Source organism: Halichoeres trimaculatus, unplaced genomic scaffold (genome assembly GCF_033239565.1).
Source record: "Halichoeres trimaculatus isolate MK-OKI-2021-1 unplaced genomic scaffold, fHalTri1.1 fHalTri1_scaffold_10, whole genome shotgun sequence".
In the NCBI taxonomy this organism is placed as follows: Eukaryota; Metazoa; Chordata; class Actinopteri; order Labriformes; family Labridae; genus Halichoeres; species Halichoeres trimaculatus.
The window spans coordinates 36,810,701-36,832,294 of record NW_027437187.1 but is presented as its reverse complement, the minus strand read 5'-3'; the positions used below and the strand labels follow the sequence as shown (position 1 = coordinate 36,832,294).

General features: G+C 42.1%; 1 protein-coding gene across 9 annotated transcripts in view; it reads right to left on the bottom strand.

Annotated features, from left to right (window-relative positions):
* Window positions 1-1,000: 1,000 nt before the first annotated feature.
* Window positions 1,001-21,594, bottom strand: part of ankrd26 (ankyrin repeat domain containing 26) — a 43,870-nt gene continuing 23,276 nt past the window's right edge. For 7 of the 9 annotated variants that reach the window (XM_074677288.1, XM_074677287.1, XM_074677295.1 and 4 more), the window contains 20 exons: window positions 20,067-20,097; window positions 19,843-19,984; window positions 19,554-19,767; window positions 19,278-19,461; window positions 16,822-16,968; window positions 16,272-16,734; window positions 13,413-13,918; window positions 13,194-13,346; window positions 12,919-13,094; window positions 11,017-11,110; window positions 10,866-10,892; window positions 10,111-10,188; window positions 7,895-8,029; window positions 7,692-7,804; window positions 7,362-7,500; window positions 7,000-7,290; window positions 6,675-6,910; window positions 6,367-6,583; window positions 3,288-3,333; window positions 1,001-1,740 (listed from right to left, as the gene is read on the bottom strand). In XM_074677288.1, coding sequence (XP_074533389.1) covers window positions 1,625-1,740; window positions 3,288-3,333; window positions 6,367-6,583; window positions 6,675-6,910; window positions 7,000-7,290; window positions 7,362-7,500; window positions 7,692-7,804; window positions 7,895-8,029; window positions 10,111-10,188; window positions 10,866-10,892; window positions 11,017-11,110; window positions 12,919-13,094; window positions 13,194-13,346; window positions 13,413-13,918; window positions 16,272-16,734; window positions 16,822-16,968; window positions 19,278-19,461; window positions 19,554-19,767; window positions 19,843-19,984; window positions 20,067-20,097 — 3,508 coding nt within the window. In that variant the 3' untranslated portion in view covers window positions 1,001-1,624. Of the gene's footprint in view, window positions 1,741-3,287; window positions 3,334-6,108; window positions 6,166-6,366; window positions 6,584-6,674; window positions 6,911-6,999; window positions 7,291-7,361; window positions 7,501-7,691; window positions 7,805-7,894; window positions 8,030-10,110; window positions 10,189-10,865; window positions 10,893-11,016; window positions 11,111-12,918; window positions 13,095-13,193; window positions 13,347-13,412; window positions 13,919-16,271; window positions 16,735-16,821; window positions 16,969-19,277; window positions 19,462-19,553; window positions 19,768-19,842; window positions 19,985-20,066; window positions 20,098-21,594 lie in introns of all 9 variants that reach the window. The other 2 variants (XM_074677294.1, XM_074677291.1) reach the window with 2 other exon arrangements.

The window sequence follows — 21,594 nt, the reverse complement described above, 5'->3', positions numbered from 1 at the left end:
AGGCTTAAAAAAACAGAAAAGCTAAAATACTACTTAAATATGCTTAAATATGAGCTAAAACACAGGCTGAATGCTAAAACATGAGCTTAAGGCTAAAATACAAGCTATAGGCTGAAACACAGGCTAAAGGCTAATACATGAGTTTAAGGCTAAAACACAACATAAAGGCTTAAAATTGAGCTAAAAACTAAAAGACAAGCTTTAGGCTTATGAACAAGCTAAAGTCTGAAACACAAGATAAAGGCTAAGACACACGCTATTGGCAAACATAAGTGCTAAAAGCTAACACAAGCTAGACACCAGAACACAAGCTTAAGGTTCAAACATGTTTGAGGCATAAAAAACCCCCAGAAAGGATAAAACATGAGCCAAAGACCTAAATGTGAGCTAAAACATGAGCTAACGGCTAAAACATGAGATAGAGGCTAAGACATGAACTAGAGGCAAAAACACAGGCTAAAGGCTAAAACACAAGCTAAAGGCTAAAGCCCAGGTTAATGAGTTTGTGCTAATGTAGCCTCCAACCCACAGTCAGCAGTTATTCTGCAGTGGTCTGTTCAAACTTGAGAGTCTATGAATAAAATGAAGAGTGAGGTTACGTTAGCTCTGCTTGGTGAGGTTGGAGTTGGTAGATGAGCTCTGGTAGGACAGAACCAGGATTCACTAACGTTACACGTTACAGACACGTCTCAGAGCACCGGGCTGTGAGGAGAGAGAAATATAGCAGCTGCTAAACTACGCTACAAACTTACAAAGTTAGCTTGTTGTCAGGTTTCAAAGTGTAGCTCTACCTAACTGTTGATAAATACCTCGTGGAGCTGGATCTGGGAAAAAGTTGACTCACCTTAGAGAGGTTTCATTTATCACTTTGCCTCTTTATGTTGCCGAGTAAAGAAAGTAAAAAAATTGGCAACTATTATCTAAAGAAGAGATGTAAACAAAGACAAACAGGATGTGTTTAGGTGTTTCTCATGGACACACACAGACGTCTGTTTCAGGGTTTTTCAGTTTTATTCATAACTTTAGAGTCTTCTGTAATGTACAGGCGTCACAGTTCATATACAGCATGTTTCTACACAGAGTATGTTTGATAGCAACATTAAAGTAGTGTTTATGATTGACTGGCCCTAAAAACAAGCCGGCCGTGAGCTGGGTGATGGACGTATAAATGTGGTTAACCCTGTTTGTGTAGCCGGGGAGGGCTCCAGCTCGTCTTATTCAAGTATATCACGCTCAATAAAAAAGGAATAAATAAAATCAATATAAACACAAAACTCCAAACTACACCAGGACGCATATTGCACCATTGGATGGCACGTATCAAACATGATATCTCAGAAACGCTGGTCATGACGCAGTCGTCGAATACTTAGAGTCAGCTCAGAGTAACACCCACATCCACGGATTAAACCCAGATTATACAGAACAGAACCAGTACCAACAAACACTTTAGAGGCTCTCTCATGGATAATGAAACATAGGAACAACCGTCCTGAGTGGTTAAGTGCAACGTGCATTGTGTCTGTTTATAAAGGAGTGAACACACACAGAGCTGGGTGTGTGGTGTGTTAAACACTCCTCCTCTGTGAATTATTCTGATATGGCTAAAAACACAGCAGGGGACTCAGATCATGTTGTTCTTCTTCAGGACTTCTAAGTACTGCTGCGTGGCTGTGCTGAGCGGGTCCAGCTCCGCTCTGGAGGCCGACCCGGCCGAGGAGACGTAGAGCTCGGCTGTGGCTGAAGGAGAGAGGAAGAGGAGGCGCAGTTATGGTCTGACAGCTACAGACGTCTGACAGGAGGAGCTCTGACAGCCTGTTCAGCTCAAAGTCAACACTGTGAAGTTCTTTTGATTTGTTTGGGAAGCTAAAGGCTAAAACACAGGCTTAAGGCTTAAAAAAGGAAAAGGCTAAAACATGAGTTCAATGTTATGATACAGGCCAAAGGCTCAAAAAAGGTAAAAGCTAAAACATGGGCTTAAACATTAAGAAAAGGCTGAAACACAGGCTAAAGGCTAAAACATGGTCAAAAGGCTAACATATGAAGTAAAGACTCAGAGAGGAGCTTAAGGCTCAAACAAGGCTAAAGGCTAACAGTGGCAAAAGGCTTAAAAAAGTGCAAAAAAACTAAAAACTAAAACACAAGATAACAGGCAAAAGTCTAAAACATGAGCTAAAGGCTGAAACACAGGCTAAAGGCTAGCATATAATCTGGAGACTAAAACACAGGCTAAAAGGCTTTAACAAGAGTTTAAGTCTAAAACACAAGCTAAAGGGTAAAACACAGGCTAAAGGCTAAATTACAGGCCAAAGGCTAAATTACAGGCTAAAGGCTAAATCAAAGGTCAACATACAAGCTAAAGGCTAAAACTTAAGCTAAAGGCTGACACATAAGCTGAAGGCTACAATATGGATTACAGGCTAAAACATAAGCTAAGGGCTAAAACACAAGCTAAAGGGTAAAACACAAGCTAAAAGGTAAAACACAGGCTAAAGGCTAAATTATAGGCCAAAGACTAAACTACAGGCTAAAGGCTAAAACAAAGGTTTACATACAAGCTTAAGGCTAAAACAAGAGCTACATGCTAAAACATGAGCTATGGCTAAAACACGAGTTAAAGGCTAAAAAACAAGCTAAAGGGTAAAACACAAGCTAGAAGGTAAAACACAAGCTAAAGGGTAAAACACAAGCTAGAAGGTAAAACACAGGCTAAAGGCTAAATCACAGGCTAAAGGCTAAAACAAAGGTTTACATACAGGGTTAAGGCTAAAACACTAGCTAAAGGGTAAAACACAAGCTAGAAGGTAAAACACAAGCTAAAGGGTAAAACACAAGCTAGAAGGTAAAACACAGGCTAAAGGCTAAATCACAGGCTAAAGGCTAAAACAAAGGTTTACATACAGGGTTAAGGCTAAAACACTAGCTAAAGGCTAAAACATGAGCTCAGCTAAAACACAAGCTAAAGGCTCAAACATGAGCTAAAGGCTAGAACATGAGCTAAGGGCTAGAACATGAGCCAAAGGCTAAAGCATGACACAAGGCTGAAACACTAGCTAAAGGCTTTAATATGGATTACAAGCTAAAACATGAGTGACAGCTAAAACACGAGCTAAAGGCTAGAACATGAGCTAAGGGCTAAAACATGACACAAAGCTGAAATACTAGCTAAAGGCTTTAATATGGATTACAGGCTAAAACATAAGCTAAAGGCTCAAACACAGTGATGGTCTGACAGCTACAGGTGTCTGACTGAAGGAGCTCTGACCCTCGTTTCAGCTCAGACTCACCGCTGTTGAGTTCTTTAGAAATGCTTCTTTCCAGCTCGCTCTGCATCTGGAGGAAAACAGGAGAAGCTTCAGTCACAGGAGAGATCTGGATAACGACATAAAAAAGCTTCAGCTTTAAAAATCACAGCCTTAATACAAATCCTGTCACTCTGTAAGAGCTGGGAGTTCGAAAAACATGACTCGCTTTCCAATTTTTTAGTTTGAACATTAAATATAAACTTAATACGACTTCCAAACCGTTAAATTCTGATTTCAGCATCCCAACTCTTAGAGAATCAGGGCTGCAGATTTTAAAGAAAGGGAGGCAACTTTCTCTGGGTGTCTGACCCACATTTAACACCACAGAGAAAAGCTCTACAAGCTGCCAACCCCACCTTTAAAAAACAGACTCAAGGAGTCAGACACAGGATGTTTTCACCACAAACACGGGATGGAAACAAACTTTTTACACTTTAACATGAGGAAATAAAGAGGAGGAGTTGGTGAAAGAGCAGCAGGACATGCTAAACATGCACAAACTGCTTTAGTGTAAACCTCTGCAGGTTTTTAACATCATGAGAAAATACAAAAACATCCAGCGGCTTTGAGTTTGACATGTGCCATACAGTGTGCTCATAGTGAAATTAGCAATTCAGACGAGAGATGTTCTTTTTTATTGTTATTTTATGGTTCTTCAGTTTAATTTAGCTGACGCTTTTCCAAACAACGTACAACACAAGAATTTAGTAAACGGAAGAGAAAACCTTAGTTAGTGTGGCATTTTTTTTCTTTTTGTAGAATAATGTAGTCAAGGCTATATATATATGTTTGTTTATGCTGTGGAAACCTTTTTTTTTTTTTTTGGCTTGATGTGTTTGTGACTTCCTGTACTTCCAGAGCCAGCCACAAGAGGGCAGTGGAGAAACAGCAGGTTTTAGCTCTTCAGCATTGCTTTATATTCTTAAGGTCTTTGCACACCGAGTCTGTTTTTTTTCGATGCATTTTTTGGATCCGTAATCCTAAAAAAAAACTTCACGCACAGACACCTTGCTCACTGAATCCGATGCGTTTATTTTTGTATTAATTGCAAAAATTCGCAGTATGAGAAAAATGGAATCATCAAGAAACTGATCCTGAGCAGAGACTGTCTGTATGTTTGAGGTATGAGCGGCGTGCACACACAAAGAGAAAATATGACAGAAAATGTTAATATGCGATGTTACAAGTGGCCTACGGTGTCTCTGAAGAGTCAAACTACCCAGGAAACGAGCTGGGCGGATGAGAAAAAGACGTGAAAAATCAAACCTGTTCTGAAAAAATAATGACGGACAAAAGTTTTGGAGAAAGTGTGCAAACATGACTGACATATTTATTTTTTAACATGCACAAGTTTGGGACAAAAAAAAACAGACTCAGTGTGAAAATGCCTTTAGACTGGAGGCTGCTGCTGGGTTGTGACATCATCAGGGCAGAATGCTCTCTGTCTTTGACACGATGAACATTCTAGAACCTCAACATCATCAGGGCAGAATGCTCTCTGTCTTTGACACGATGAACATTCTAGAACCTCAGCATCACCAGTTCTTAAAAAGACAGGGAGCAGGAGCAGAGCCTGAAGGAGGGAATGAGGGTTTAGCAAAAACAGAAGTTAAAGCAGAAACTATGGAGTAGTGAGAGTGCCAAATTACAACAATCAATCTATAAAAGAAGAAAATAAATAAATAATTAAATCTATAAAAGAATAAATACATTAATAAAAAATATAATCTATGAATGAATAAAAAACTGAAGGAAAAATAATTTAATAAATAAATTATATAAGAATCTATAAAATAATAAAAAAATGAATTAATAAAGTATAAAATAATCTATAAAAGAATAATAAAAATGAATCAATAAAAAAATATATAAGAATCTATAACAGAATTAAAAAAAAAAAAAAAAGAATATAATAATCTATAAAAGAATAATAAAAATGAATCAATAAAAAATATATAAGAATCTATAAAATAATTTAAAAAAAATTAATAAAGAACATAATAATCTATAAAAGAATAATAAAAAATGAATAAATAAATAAATATATAATAATCTATAAAAGAATAACTGCATAACTGCGCATATTTCCTTCACTTTTAAAGTGATATTATAATGTGATTTAAATACTTTTATTTATTTGTCTTTATATTTATACTTTAATTAGCCTTTTATTTTAAGGCTTTAATCTTTGATTAATATCACTTCATATAGCTACTTTCTTTCTTTCTTTCTTTCTTCATTTACTTATTTATTTATTTATTAAGCACTTTTCTATTTTTTTTCTTTATATTTCTGTTTTTATTAGCCTTTTCTTTTGTGGATTCTTATATAATTTATTTATTAATTCATTTTTTATTTATTCTTTTATAATTCCTATATAATTTATTCATTTATTCTTTTATAGATTTATTTTTGTAATTTGGCACTCTCACTACTCCATAAGAAACCTCATGATGCAAACTCTGAGCTCTTTTTGTTTTCTGCTGCTGCTCGTTAAATTACAGTTTGACAGTTTTATCCTTTTAATTTTGGCTTATTTTGTACGTTTTCACTCAGAAACGTGTCATTTTTTTCAGTCAGATTGTAATTTTGATGAGTATATTCACCGTTCAAACCCCTTAGGTTTTTCTGAGTTATAAACTTCAGGCTTCACTGAATCAGAGATTTGAAAGTTAATCTCCTCTTCCTGTTCACCTACAGGACGGTTTGTAATCTACCACGTGTGTTTCCTCACAGCCTGACCCTGAACCTCACAGTTTGCGTGTGAGCAGAGAAACAGCAGGAGCTGAACACGTCTACACACCTGTTAGGAGCCTGGCTGAAGAGAGGACAGGTGAGAGACAGACTTTTGAGCTAGAAGCTAAAAGAGCGAGAAATAGAAGAGACAGGTTAGGAGGAAAGACCGATGAGCAGGTTATCAGAGAGACAGGGAGGTTCAAAAGTGAAGTCTCATGTTTCTGTTTTAGCTGATTTTCTAAAATCAAAGACACGACACGAGAACGACATGATGACAGCAGCCCACAGGTAACAGGAAACTGAAGAGCTCTCTGACGGCACACACCTTGGCGAGGTAGTCCTCCACGCTGCTGTTCTGTGCCTCAGAGACCGGGCTGAGGAAGGACAGACCCAGGCCCAGGCTCCTGTTCAGGGGGGAGCCCAGAGAGCCCACGTCCAGCGAGGGCCCCGCCAGGCTCCCGTTGGCGATGCTGCTGCTGATCAGGGAGCGGCTGCGCTCGCTCAGCAGCTTGGAGTTGGCTTCAGCCAGACGACTGTTGGCCCTGAGGAGGAGACACAGGTCTGTGACCAGGACCAGAACAGACCACAGAGACCGGGACGGAAACCTGAAGACGCTTTGCAGCAGGAGCTCACCGTTCCAGTTTGGCGGTCAGGGACTTGCGCTGGCGCAGCTCCTCGGCGTGCAGCTGTCGGTAGCGCTCCAGCTCGGTGCGGGTGGAGTCTCTCTGGGTGATGCTGTCGTGGTGCGTGGTCCGGGCCCGGCCCAGCTCCACCTCCAGCTCCCGGATCTTCTGCTCCAGCTGGGAGCGCAGGTTGGCCTCGTTGGCTGCTTTGATCTGGTCCAGAGCTTCCTGTGACGCCGCCTGAGACTGGGACACAAATGTTAGGTTACCGTAACGTCCTGAATACGAGCGCCTTTGGTTTCCAACACGCAGGGGGCGCTGTGGCTCCTCCTCACCTGCAGGAACAGGTTGACCTGCTCCAGTTTCTGCTGGATCTCCTGACGGGCCCGGTCCTCTGCGTCGCGGCGGTACTGCTCGGCGTGGCTCTGCTCCATCTGCGCGGCCTCCATGCGGCGCCTCAGGTCCAGCACCTCCTCCTCCAGCTGCCTCTTGCTCCTCTCCTGCTGGTCGCTGCTGTGGTTCAGACTCTTCATGGAGGACAGCTGGTCCTTCAGCTCCCCGTTCAGCCTCTCCAGCTGGCTGCGGCGCGACTGCTCCTTCTCCAGCTGCACCTGCAGGTCCTCCACCTGGGGAAGATGGAGGAGTGGTTTAACACCTGAGGAGCTGCAGAACGGTTTCAGCTTCAGGAGCTACAAACCTTCTCCTTCATCCGCCCAAACCCCTCAGATTGTCGGCTCTGGTCCATCCTCAGGCTGCTCATGGGAGAGCCGAACTCTGCTCGCCCTGCGTCCTGATCACGCATCCTCTTCTTCGCCGTCTTCAGTAACGTACGTAACCTTAAACACAGAGGAACAAACATTACAGGAAAAACTTAAAGCACAAACACAAACTTCCTCAAAAACAGAATCCGACTGGTGCCACAGAAGCCAGGAAGGACTGCGCTCTACTGGATCCTGCTGGTCTCTACAGACGGAGGGAGGTCTGCCGTGGGTGAGGAGTGCACGAGGAGGAGGAGGTCAGAAGTCACCTGTACATTTCTTTTTGAAGCTCTGTGTTTCTCTTCATCTCCTGGTCCAGACGGGTGTCCACAGCCTTCTTCTGCTCCATCACCCTCTTAGCTTTCTTCTTCTCCGTCTCCATCTGGAACAGAAAAACAGATCTTTAGACGCTCGCTGCTCGCCGTGTTCGCCATCCTGAGGGTCAGCCCCATGAGCGCCTCGCTCTGATCACCTGACTGCTCAGTTCTCCTTTCTCCTTCTCCAGCTCTGCCAGACGCAGACCCAGCTTGGAGCGGCTCTTCAGCTCCTCCTCCCAAAGAGCCTGAGAGTCCTGAGCTGTGTGAGACAGCATGCTCTGCTTCTGCACCTGAGACACACACAGACCGGTCAACATTTAAGTCAACAATCAAATTTCAGAAGCTGTTTTTTTTTATTCTCATATGTAGAGATAATCTGTTTGAACCAGACTGCAGCGCCACCTTTTGGTCCAGAGTCACACACGCTTTGTCAGTTTGTAGCGTAGTTTAGCAGCTGCTATATTTCTCTCTCCTCACAGCCCGGTGCTCTGAGACGTGTCTGTAAAGTGTAACGTTAGTGAATCCTGGTTCTGTCCTACCAGAGCTCATCTACCAACTCCAACCTCACCAAGCAGAGCTAACGTAACCTGGCTCTTCATTTTATTGATAGACTCTCAAGTTTGAACAGACCACTGCAGAATAACTGCTGACTGTGGGTTGGAGGAAACATTAGCACTAACACATTAACCTGGGTTTAGCCTTTAGCTTGTGTTTTAGCCTTTCGCCTGTGTATTAGCCTTTAGCTTGGGTTTTAGCTTTTAGCTTGTGTTTTAGCCCATGTTTCAGCCTTTTGTTTATTTGTTTGGCCTCTAATGTGTGTTTTAACCTCTAGCTTGTGTTCGAACTTTTAGTCCACCTTTTAGCCTTAGCTTGAGTTTTAGCAGTTAGCTCAATTTTCATCCTTTAGCCCACATTCTAGTCTTTAGCCTGTGTTTTAGCCATTTGCTTGTGTTTTAACCTTCAGCATATTTTCAGCCTTTAGCCCACATTTTAGCCATTAGCTAAAATTTAAGCTTCTGCCTGAAAAATTTTATTGTGAATTAGCCTTAAGCTTGTGTTTTAGCCTTTGGCTCATGTTTGAGCTTTTAGCTTATGATTCAGCCTTTAGCCTGTTATATAGTTTTAAGCTCATGTTTTAGCCTTTAGCTTGTGTTTCAGCTTTTAGCTTGTGTTTTTGCCCATGTTTTAGCCTTTCTGTTTTTTTTTAAGCCTTTAACATGTGTTTTAACCTCTAGCTTGTGTTTGAATTTTTAGTCCATGTTTTGGCCTTAGCTTGAATTAAAGCAATTAGCTCAATTTGAGTTTTTTAGCCCACATTCAGCCTTTAGCCTGTGTTTTAGCCATTTGCTTGTGTTTTAGCCTTCAGCATATTTTCAGCCTTTAGCCCACATTTTAGCCATTAGCTAAAATTTAAGCTCCTGCCTGAAAAATTTTATTGTGAATTAGCCTTAAGCTTGTGTTTTAGCCTTTGGCACATGTTTGAGCTTTTAGCTTATGATTCAGCCTTTAGCCTGTTATATAGTTTTAGCACATGTTTAAGCCATTCTGTTTTTTTTTTAGCCTTAAACATGTATTTTGACTTTAAGCTTGTGTTTCAACTTTTAGTCCATGTTTAAGCCTTTAGCTTGTGTTTCAGCCTTTAGCTTGTGCCCTAGCTTTTCGCTAGTGTATTAGCATTTAGCTTGTGAATTAGCCTTAAGCTTGTGTTTTAGCCTCTGGCTCATGTTTAAGCCGTTAGCTTGTGTTTCAGCCCTTAGCTTGTGCATTGACTTTAGCTCATATTTTAGCTCACCTTGTAGCCTTTGGCTCATGTTTTGACCTTAAGCTCGTGTTTTAGCTTATAGCTTTTGTTTTAGCCCGTGTTGTAGCTTTTAGCCTGTGCTATAGACTTTAGCTCATGTTTAAGCTTTTAGATCATGTTTTAGCTCATTTTTTAGCCTTTAGCTTGTGCTCTATCCCTCCCCTGTTTAGCTTTCTCTGTCCTTCTGTTGTTTCCCTGTCTGATAGTTAGGCTCCATTCATAGAAAAAAAATATAATTTTTTAAGAATGACGTCACTAAGAGCTGCTTCAGCCTTAAATTACTGTCTGAAAATGGGTTCAGGTTTTTAACACTCAGGTAGAAACATTTGAAACTGCAGCAGGTCTTTGACCACAAACTTCACAATCTGAAAATGTGATTTTTGTTTAACTGACTTTAGCAAAGTCTCATTGTACTGTCTAAAAAACGAGTAAATAAAAAAACTAACTTGGCTGATGTGCTACCTCTGTTATCTGGTTAGCTTCTTAAACACATAAGACCTCGCTGCTCCCTGACAGTTGGAGTAATCTGAGTTTCTAAATGAGGAAACAGAGAAATAAAAAGCCACCAACCTCTCTATTGAGTTGGTCTTCCAAAGTCATCTTACTGCTTTGGAGGTTTGTAACCAAGTCTTCCAAATGAGTCCTGACCTACAGAAACCAGACACAGACAAGTTTCAGGTGATTGTTCTGCTGTTTTATCTGTCAGAGCTGAGACAGCGACTTAAACCCAGAGAGACTTAAACCCAGAGAGACCTAAACCCAGAGAGACTTAAACCCAGAGAGACCTAAACCCAGAGAGACCTAAACCCAGAGAGACTTAAACCCAGAGAGACCTTAACCCAGAGAGACTTAAACCCAGAGAGACTTAAACCCAGAGAGACTTAAACCCAGAGAGACCTAAACCCAGAGAGACTTAAACCCAGAGAGACTTAAACCCAGAGAGACTCAAACCCAGAGAGACATGCAGCATGCAGCTCTGGACTAAAGGAGGAAAGACCCAAAACCACCAGAATCAGACCCAAGAGGAAACCCACTGCAGAAACTGGAACCAAAGCAGGTGTTTGTCCCACAGACTGTGGCTCATTTTAAGTCTAATAAGATAATTTTCACTGAGAGAAGACGTAAACACCTGTTAGATTCCAGTTTTTGCAGTGAAAACTCAGAGAGATTACTTCCACTTCTGTTTGCATGAGTTCCTGCTCTAACAGTGTTTATAAAAAGCCCACGAGTCTAAAACGGAGTGAATCTATTCCACTAATCCATAGAAAGGTTGATTCATCAGATTTACTCCACACAGAGAAGCTACACCTAGTTTAAATACAGACCCCTCCTTCAGGTGAGCAGTCAGAGAGCTGCAAAAAGATCAGACACCTTAAAAACTGTCTAAAAAGAGACTTTTGTTTAAAGCACAACTGTAAAATAACAAGCTTCCTGTGTCAGATAAATAACTACAGGAAGTGATGTCACTGGACTCACCATGGTAGCTTCATGAGCTCCTTTCTGAAGAGCGTCGATCTTATTGGATTGTTGCTTCGCAGCGGCTTCAAGACGGGCGTTCTCGATCTCCAGCCTGATGTGATCACACACACGCACACATGCACACACGCACGCACACGCACACAGTCACACACGCACACAGTCACACACGCACACACACGCGTTAGTGAAGATATAGGAACACATCAGAATCCCAGGCAGTTTCTGGGTGGTTTTTGCTCCTGTCACCTTTCTCTCATTTTTCTCAGTAAAAAAAAAAATCTAAACCTAAATCTTACATTTAAATCTGAATATTAAATCTACATCTGAATGTTAAATCAAAAACGAAATAAAATCAAAACCTCAAAGTTAAATATAAATCTAAATACTTAATCTTAATACATATGTTAAGTCTATATTTCAGGACAACTATGGCTACAGGCTGATGTAACTCATTTATGTCTTCATGCAGTGTAACAACATTCAAAAACTATAAAACATTCAAAATAAAAGAAAGAAAGAAAGGAAGGAGGAAAGAAAATCACAAAAGGAAAAGAAAGAAAAAAGGAAAGACGGAGAAAGAAAGAAAGAAAGAAAGAAAGAAAGAAAGAAAGAAAGAAAGAAAGAAAGAAAAACACAAAAGGAAAAGAAAGAAAAAAAGACAGGAGAGAAAGAAAGAAAGAAAGAAAGTGAGAGAAAGACAGAAAGAAAGAGTGAGAAAGAAAGAAAAAGGAAAGAAAGAGGGAGAAAGAGAAAGAAAAAGAAGAAAGAAAAATGAAGAAAGAGAAAAAAGAGAAAAAAGGGAGAAAAAAGAAAAAGAAAGAAAGACAGAAAGAAAGAGAGAGAGAGAAAGAAGATGAAAGAAAGAAAGACTTGAATTGATTTTCTCTGATTTAACCCTGTTTAAAATTGAGGAAGATTGGAATTAGTCTGTACAATATATTTTCTATGGAGGACCAAAAGTGCCAAAATTGAAAATAAACGAAAGTGAAAATAAAAAAATAAAAACACAAAAATAGAAACTAAACTTCAAAAATTAAATACAAAAAGATAAACAAGTAAAAAAATATACATAAATATATAAATTTAATTAAAAATAATACAAAAATAAAAAATGAATCAAAAATCAAAAATAAATAGAAAAGTAAATGTGTAAAAAATACAAAAATAAATCTTTAATAGAATCAAATATCAATGAATCATTAAAAAAAAGCAATCTGCTCTTATTTTTTGTCATATTGACAGGCTCTGTCAGCATGAATCACAGAAGCAAATGTTATTCAAATGAGGGGCGGTCCTAAGTCTTCCTTGGGTTGAACGGTTGGTTGATTGACAAGTGAGTGCAGAAATGGACTTGATGTGCCCGTCAACATCCACGCTAAGAGGAAATCACCACAGGACTCTCAGTAGCTACGTCTTCATTACAACTATTGGCAAAATGAAAGGCAGTATTTTTAAAGTTTCTCTAAAGAACGACTGAGCCTTGCTGGAGTTTTCATAATGACTAGAATTGATCTAAACTTGAGCAAAGTAAGACGTAGCGTCCGTCTGGATGCTGCACTGATGATGATGCTTTTATTCACTGGTCAAACCAAAATTTTGCTGTTTCCAAATTATTTTTTACTGTGATATTTAGGTTTTGTGCACTTCTAGGTGTAATAGAAACGCAGCTGATGTTGTAGACGAGCTTCTCCTTAGTCGTCTGTCTCTGCTCTGTTCATGTCTCTGATTCTGGTGAAGTTTTGTATCTGCACGGTGCATTCTTGGGGTTTTTGGGGCTCTGGCTTCATTAAAAATCTAAAGTCTCTGATTCATCTGTGAGTAGCCGACAGATAATTGCCAACCAAACATGATGAACAGATCATCTTTCAGGGTTGGTGTGTGATCAGTGTGTGTGAATACCTCTGCACAGCGTCCTCCAGCTGTTTGATGGTAGACTCAGAGGCTGCTGAGGCAGACAGCGCCTCCTGCAGTTTCTGAGCAGCCGTGCTCAGCTCCTTTCCCTTTTCATCCAGACCGCTCTTCAGAGAGTGGATCTGCCTCTCCGCCTGCACGTAGCGCTCCTCGCTGTCCTCCAGCTGCAGACGCACAGAGAGAAACCACCATCAGACATGTTCAGGTACCAGGGATGTGATGAGGGTGGATCTCCACAGGGGGGCACTGCTCCCTGCCTTTACCTTTCCCTTCAGCCTCTCCAGGTCTTTGAGCAGCCGCGTCTTCTCCTCCTCCAGGTCGCTGCGGTACCGTGTGTTGACCTCCAGGGACGCCTCGCTCATGGATAACCTCTTGAGGGAGTCAGCGAGCTCCTGCTGCAGCTGCCTGAGCCCGGCCTGAGTCAGAAACCAGACGTGAGAGGAGATCCTCGGTTTGGGGAGGTGAAATAAAGCTCTTCTTACCTCTCTTTCGTTCTTCTCCTCCTCTAACTTGTAGATCTGGTCTCGTAGATCAGCAGCTTTGGCAGCCAGCTCCTTGTTCCTCTCCTCCACCAGCTGGACCCGCTCCTCGCAGTCGGCGCGCAGCTTGGACAGGATGTCGCTGAAGCGCTCCTGAGCGTCCGTCACCGCCCGCTCCTTGGCGACGCCTTTGTTCTGGCTTTCCTCCAGCTGCTGCCTCAGTAACATGCCTTCGCTCTGAGCCTGGGCCAGCCGCTCCTGCGTGGCCTCCTGGCGTGCTCCGGCGCGGCTGACCAGCTCCCGCTCGGCCTGCAGGGTGGTCTCCAGCTCCCTGACGCGCTCGGAGGCCTGGTCCTTCTCCCGCTGCAGGACGTCCAGGAGGAGGCCTTTCTCCGTCAGCTGCAGGGAGGCTCTGTGCACCTCGTTCTCCAGGCTGTTGGCTCGGGACTCGGCTTTGGATAACTTCTGGGAGAGGCTGCTGACGGCTTCACGCTGGCTCGCTGCTTCACCTGGAGACACAGTTCAGGAGTTACAGGCCGACTTTAGAGGAATCAAACGCGTTAATGAAGAAAATATAGACATGATTATTTTAAATATCACAACATTACTCAAATTGAAAGGACAAATTAAGTCAAAACTTTTTTAAAAACAACTTTTCTATTTTATTGTTTTTGAAACATGGATGCTCTTAACTTGAAAACATAAAGTGCAACAAGTTTGTCACATAAACTCCTGTGGCATCAAACTAAAGTAAAGAAATGGTTGAGTGAAAGACATGGTCAGTTGGTGAAACTGATAAATGTCAACTGGTTTTACCAATGTTCCTCTTAAAAAGTCTGATCCTGTACAAAAAAAAGTTACAATAAATGTGATTTTTTTCAGTCTACTACACTGTAAAAAATGAAATTTTAAGTGATTTTAAACCAACTGACCTGAAAGTACACTTTAACGTTGATGTCTGACAAAAATAAGTTGCTCTTTCCAACAAAAACCACATCATCAAGCTTAGAAATAAAATATTTCAATTATACTTTGAGATTATATTTATTACACTCGCTATCAACCCGCAAAGTCATGTGTGCACTGGGCGCTCTGTGATTGGCTGATGTAACCACGCCTACTCTCCGCCCAGAAACTTCCTGATACAACCAAAACAAAGCATTTTAAAGCATTTATTTACAGAAGACGAAAAATGGCCAAATAACGTCAAGTAAATAAGTTCATATTCTTTTTTTTTTAACAATACAATACTAATGTTTTACTTCAGAAATTAACAATTGGTGGAATAAAGGTCGTAGCAACATGCAGCGGAGTTGCTCTTCAGCGCCATCTACTGCAGTGGATGGCGCTGGATATATTTTACGTTCAACTCGGCTAAACTGATGTAGATTTAAATTTTTACATTAAAAAAAATCATTATTAGGAGTTGAAAAAAGATACCGTATCAGCGGTCAAGGTATCACCATATATTGCTGTATGGACATTTTTTCACACCTCTAGCAGGAACTGGATTTAAAAAAGGCTTGTTTATGGAAAAAAAAGTTAAAAATTTAAGTTCAAAGTGAGGAAACAAAGGGTTCAAGTCTGTCTTCACTTGCTATGTTTCTATTACACCTAGAATTGCCCTAAACCTAAATACGGTACGGTATTTCATCAGAGTGTGAGGTAAGCTTTTCACGCACTGAGTCTGTTGTTTTATCGAAAATCGACGCACATAAAAAAATAAATTTAACCCCATGTCATGTTTACCATGTTTTCATGATCACGGCAAAACATTTGTGTGACTTTTTGCAATTAATAGAAAAATAAAAGTATCGGATTCAGTTTTTTTTTTTCGGGTTACAGATCCAAAAAAGCCATCCAAAAAATAAATTGGACTCAGTGCTACGACCCTTATTCCACCTAATGTTGATTGATGATGTAAAACATGAGTATTGTGTTGTTGAAAAAAAGAATTTGAACTTATTTACTTGACGTTATTTGGCCATTTTTCATCCTCTATAAATAAACGCTTTAAAGGTAGAGTCTGAAGGATTTTCCTAAAAAAATAATAAGTCAACTTTTACAGGAATAATTCTGCTCAATTGTCTGCTCTGGGCTGCTAAGCATGTGTGTCAGTGTCTGTGTCTGCCTCAACACCCTCCTCTGCCTGGATGCTGATGTTTTGGTTGTATCAGGATGTTTCTGGGCAGAGAGTAGGCATGGTTACATCAGCCAATCACAGAGCGCCCAGTGCGCAAGTGACTCTGTGTGATGATAGTAACAAGTGGAAGAAGCTAGCATGAGTGGCTTCGATAGCGGACGTAGCATAAAGGAAGAAAAACTCCAAACAGAAAAAGCTTTTTCCTAAACGGGGATGTAGCTTGGCTCGACTTTCAGGAACTTTCAGGAGCTTGGAGAGCAGCAGGGGATGAAGAGCGATGTGAGTTAGCCTTCTGCTAACCAGGTGTGTGTCAAATACCCATGGTTAGCAGAAAGCTAACATGCTAAGTCTTTAGAAAGTAAAATCTGATGAACTATGGTTGAAAGAGCACAATCTGCAGGGTTTTTATATCATTTGTTTGACTTTTTGAGGATTAATCATCTCCGTTGTTCTACGTTTACGTCTTGGTTCAGCTCTCGTCTCGCCCTTAAAGTGGCCAGGTTATTCTTCCGGCAGTTTCTCTGTAATCCTGTTACTCCTTCAGAGAGACAATAATCTACTTAACAGAGGCAACAAAGAGCTGCTAATGCCATTAAACAGAAGCCAAAGCCGCTGCACACACAGACCAGAGCCAGTCTGAGGTGTTTTAGGTAAAGGGTTAAACCAACATAGACACCTGGATCAGCGGACGCTCAAACGGCGGCTGATTCATCACTAACCTGTGAGTTTGTCTCTGAGGCGCTGATGCTCCTCCTTCTCCCGCAGCAGAGCTCTCTCCGTCTCCGTGTGAGCCGCCAAACGCAGCTCCGTCTCCTTCACGGCTCCGGCCAGGCGAGACCGAACCGACTCCAGCTCCGTCTCCAAAGTTTTACGTGTCTGCTGCTCGTTTTCGAAGCGTGCCGCCGTCATGGCGAGCTCGGACTTCAGCGTGGTCACCTGGTTGTTGCAGTTGTAGACCGTCTGCGTCAGGGCTTCGCCGTTCAGTTTGAGGTCTCGGCGAGCGTCCTCCAGCTGCTCCTTCAGGGTCTCGTTTTCCTCCACCAGGTGGCTCTCTTTGAGGCTGCTGCTGGCCTGGGAGCTCTCCAGCTCGGCTCTGAGGAGGGTCAGCTGCTCCTGTAAGGCCGCCGTCTGCTGGTGGAGCTCTTTTTCTCTGTCGCTGGCCTCGGTGAGCTGAGACAGCGCCTACGGAAACCAGAGAAGACACGTTGGGCTCTCTGCTCTCCAACTCTGACTTCCTAACAGCCTGTTTCTGCTGAACATCTGGATTACCTCGCTGCTCTTGCTGATGTTCCTCCTGTTCTCGTCCTCGATCTCCTGCTGCTTACGGAGGTGACTGTTGAGCAGATTCTCCTGCAGCGTCCGGGCACTCCGCTCCTGATCCAGCAGTCTCTGGGTCTCACTGCGGTCCTCCTCCAGCTGGATGTGGACGAAGAGACAGTAAAAAACATCAGTTACACACAGATCGGTTCGGTTTGGTTTATTTCTGTGTACACTGTTGATGTTTTTAACAGCCCAGATTACCATATTCGATGATAATCCACTGTTAAGTTTTCTTTTTCATGTGAGGTATAGTAGGGATGTCATGATCCGATTCACTGGTCTGTATCGATATGTCTGTTTTTGAAGGATCTGATAGCATCGGATTTCGTTACGTGTTTTCAGCACCGTCACACTTTACGGCTGCTGTAAATCAAACCATGTTGCAAACATGTCCGCTGTGTGGGACTACTTCTCTACGATGGTAAAACAGCGTCTGCAACATTTATAAAGTTAGTGTTCCTCGAGAAGGTACCAACAGGGCTTAGTTTAATACACCAAATATCATTCCTCACATACAACAGAATCACCCATCAGAGTACAGGGTTTATCAGAGAAAGGGATCGGTATTGGATCAGCGATACATGTCATGAAAAAATCTGATCAGAAGTCGAAAAATCTGTTATCATTAAAGTGATACTCTGGGATGGAACAAGTTGGGTCCTATCACAAGGTTTAGGGCAGAAATTACCCCTACAGCAGTGTTTTTGTGCAGCAGAAGCCCAGAGCGCTCGCACCAAACACCCCCTCCCTGCTCCTCTGCAGGTTTCCTCTGCACTCAGACGGGGCCATATTTTACTTGACCAAAAACACAAATAAACGGACTCCCACCGAAAAAATCTGATATCAGTCTGCATTCACGCTTTATTTAGAGAATTTTCAGTGCGTTACTTACACACAAAAACACCACTAAATAAGGCTCTAGTTCTCATCGTGTCGTATAACGGCGCTACCTCCGCTGCAGAGCCACAGCTGGCTACGAGGCGCTCGCCGCGGCGTGCCGAATATAAACAAACGCAGGTAGTCTGCCAGGATGAAGAGACATCATTCTAGCCAACATGGATACATCTTTTTTTTTCTCCACTTGGTGCAGCATTGGATCAACAAAATAAAAATAAGGTTTCTCAGTGGTGCACCACAAGATTATCTGTGTGTGACAATAAGGTTGCAATCTCTGGTTTGCAATTTCGTTGTACTTGTTATAATGACAAATAAAGTTCTGTTCTAAAATGAATGATGATGTGCTATTATACACATTTTAATTAAAAATAAGAACTTAGGCCCCAGGCTTTTTCTGATTCCCTGTCCCCAGATCTCCGATCGTTTAAAAATGATGTGATCAGCCCCGATTCTGATCCCGTGATCGAATCGGGACGTCCTCACTAAACGCCAAAAAGAAAAAAATCGCCAGAGAAATCTGACAAATCTCTAAATATAGCAACAAAGTTGCTAAGTTGGCAACGCTCAGGCGCGCTTTTATCCACGGCTGTCTTACCGCCGTCACCAGTAGGGATGGGTACCTTTCACATCTGAAAAGATTTGGTACCTACACCTGGTACCTGTCAATCGGTACCGGTACTCAACGGTACCAATTTTCGGTACTTTCTGTGCTATAGTGGTCAAAAAATATCATATAAAATACTTTTTTTTTTCAATTTAACATAGTCATTCTTCAATATATCCTTGTAATGCTGTGTTCGTGTCCAGCATGGAAAATCTCCAACTCTTCCACTCCCTCACAGTCACAAGGATGCATTTAGGGACCTAAACATGGTACCTTTTGATTTCATGTGAATCGGTGCCTGGTACCTTTGACAGAATTTGGTCGGTACCTATAGAATTACCTAACTCGATATCCATCACCAGTCACCAGAGCTCACACTGAATACAAAGTGCTATCACCCTGTAAAAAACTGAAATCTTATCAAGTGTTTCTGTCTTATTTTCAGGAAATATTGACTTATTGTACTCGATATGAGCCACATTCACCTGACCAGCTCAGAAAAATGTCTTATTTCAAGTTGTTTAAAGACAAAATGAGGTCTGGATTTCTTTAACAAGTAAAAAATCCTCCAATGGAACAAGAAAAAAAATTTGCCTAAAACAAGAATAAATTTTTACATATGAGAAACTTTTCTCTTGTTCCTCATTTTGTCTTTAAATAACTTAAAATAAGACATTTTTCTGGATTAGTCAGGTGAATGTGGCTCATATAAAGACTAAAAAGCCTTTTTAACTTTAAATGAGACAAAAACACTTGGTAAGATTTCAGTTTGCTGCTTCACATCCAAAAGAGTGAAAGTGATATCGATCAGCTGTTTGGCGTTGGAGGAGAAACTCTGGCACATCCTTCACGCTCTGCTCCTCAGAAAAAACATCGTTAAGACAGGGAAACGAAGAGGACCGACCTGCTTCATGTTGTTGACCAGCGTCCTCATCTCCAGCTCCAGGTTCCTCAGAGTCAGCTCCACTTTCTGTCTCTCCTGAACCTCCAGCTGGTGCTGCTCCTCCGTCCTCCTCAGCTTGTCTTTGGAGCTGTTGAACATCATGTTGGCGTTACGGCGATTCTCCTGCTCCTGCTTTAGCTGAAATCTGGAACACGGGACAGAGAAACGTCAGCGTGTGTTAAAAAACGAGATGTTACCGTCGTGTGGATGGAGCTTTAAGGAGTAAAAACGTCTCACTTGATGTTTGTGACTTCGTTCTGCAGCTCCAGCTGGTTGCGCTCCAGAGCAGACTTCACGTCTTTGACTTCCTCCAGAGAGCTCTTTAGCTCCGCCCTCTCCATCTCCAGCTGGCTCACCTTGTCGGTCAGGTAGCCGTGTCGACTCCTGGCCTTCTGGATGGAGCGCTCGTACTCGTGGAATATGTTCTGCAGCTTCACCATGCTCCTGGAGTCTGTGGGGGACGACAGGGAGAGTTTATACGCGATGGAAAAAGGAAAATAAGAAGAGACAGGAAGCGCGGTCTGACCCAGAGTAGCCGAGTCCAGCTTCTGGATGAGGAGCGACGCGTGTCGGTATCCTGAGGTGGGGGAGTCGATGTCGTCTGTGGCCGTGTCTGATGACTGAGTGAGGTCGTCGAAGTCTTCGGCCATTTCTGCGTCTTCGGGGATCTGAGCGTGAAAACAAAGAGAAGTCTTCAAATCGAGCTTCATCGTCCTGAACTTCAAACTTTCATCAGAGATCAGGGTTTACCTGGTTCTTCTGTTTCCCTCCAGGCGACAACCTGAGTCCAGGAACAGAGGGAGAGCATGAGCAGGGATCTTCAGTCGTTAACACTGAGCTGAGGTGTGACGGTATAATGCAGTATATGGTTGTAGTTTGGGGGTATCAGTGGTTAGTCAGGGAAAGGAAAACACATCCTAATCATTCCCACCACCCAGACAGGAGAGGTCTGTTCAGACTGAACGGAGAGACAACGCTCATGGTGATTCAGTCAAGCTGATTTTAGCACTCAGGTTGCAGGAAAACTGGAAGTGTTTTTTGTTTTATTTCAAGTAAAAATATAAAGCCGCATAATAATTAACCTTCATGGGAAAGAAAGTTTAATTTTTTGGAAAACTTTGGAGGTCTCTACACTCCCAAAACTGAAATCAAATCAAGTGTTCAAGTCTTATTTTTATAATAAATTGCCTATTTGGACTAAACATGAGCCACATTCACCTGACGATTAGGGATGGATGTTTTCACATTTTAAACGATACAATGGGACCAATTTTCAGTTCTTTATTGTGTTTATATAGCAAGAAATATTATTTTTTTGATAATAAAACCTCAAAGTTTTTCAATTTAACATATTTATTCTTCAATATATAAACTTGTGATGTTGTGTTTATGTCCAGCATGGAAAATCTCCTACTCGCCTACAGTCACAATGATGTGTTCAGGTTAGAGATGGGTCCTGAATTCTGAAACAAATTCTGTCGAAAGTACTGGGTACCGATTCACGTAAAACCAAAAGGTACCATGTTAAGGTATCTAAAGCTGCGTTTCCACCAAGCAGTCCGGGTCGGTTCAGTACGGTTTGGGATGGTTTGGGACAGTTAAGTCTCATCCCGTTTGCGTTTCCACAGCAAACTGTGTCCTCTCGTGGTGGGCAGCGTGTAAGCCGCATGCCGGAAGCCGCAGCTGGTAAACAATAGCGCGACGCTGTAGCAGCTTACCCCGCAATTAAATCCAACAAAAAAGAAAACGCGACACAGTAAACAAAGAGCACGGATGGAAGACATGCAGCATTTTGTCCTCTCTGTGATTTTCATGTAACTCTCTGTTACAAAGTGCAATCAAGCTTCGTTTCAGAGAAGTCTGTGAGCCGCCAGGAGAAATGCAGCCGCTGTCGGGGTAAGTGACGATTCTTTTGACCAATCAACCGTCTGCAGTGTGTTGCTCCACCTCCCGAGAGCGGACCGGTTCAGTCTGGCACCCATACGAAAGGGTCCCAAAAAAGTGGGACGGCTCGTCTCGGTTTTTAGGGATCCGTCCTGGGATGAGTCTGTGGAAACGCCGCTAAAAGCGCACCGTACCGAGACGAACCGACCCGGACTGCTCGGTGGAAACGCGGCTTAAATGCATCCTTGTGACTGTGAGGGAGTGGAAGAGTAGGAGATTTTCCATGCTGGACATGAACACAGCATCATAAGTTTATATACTGAAGAATAAATATGTCAAGTTGAAACATTTTTATGTTTTATTATTAAAATCATTGATATATTTTACCACATAA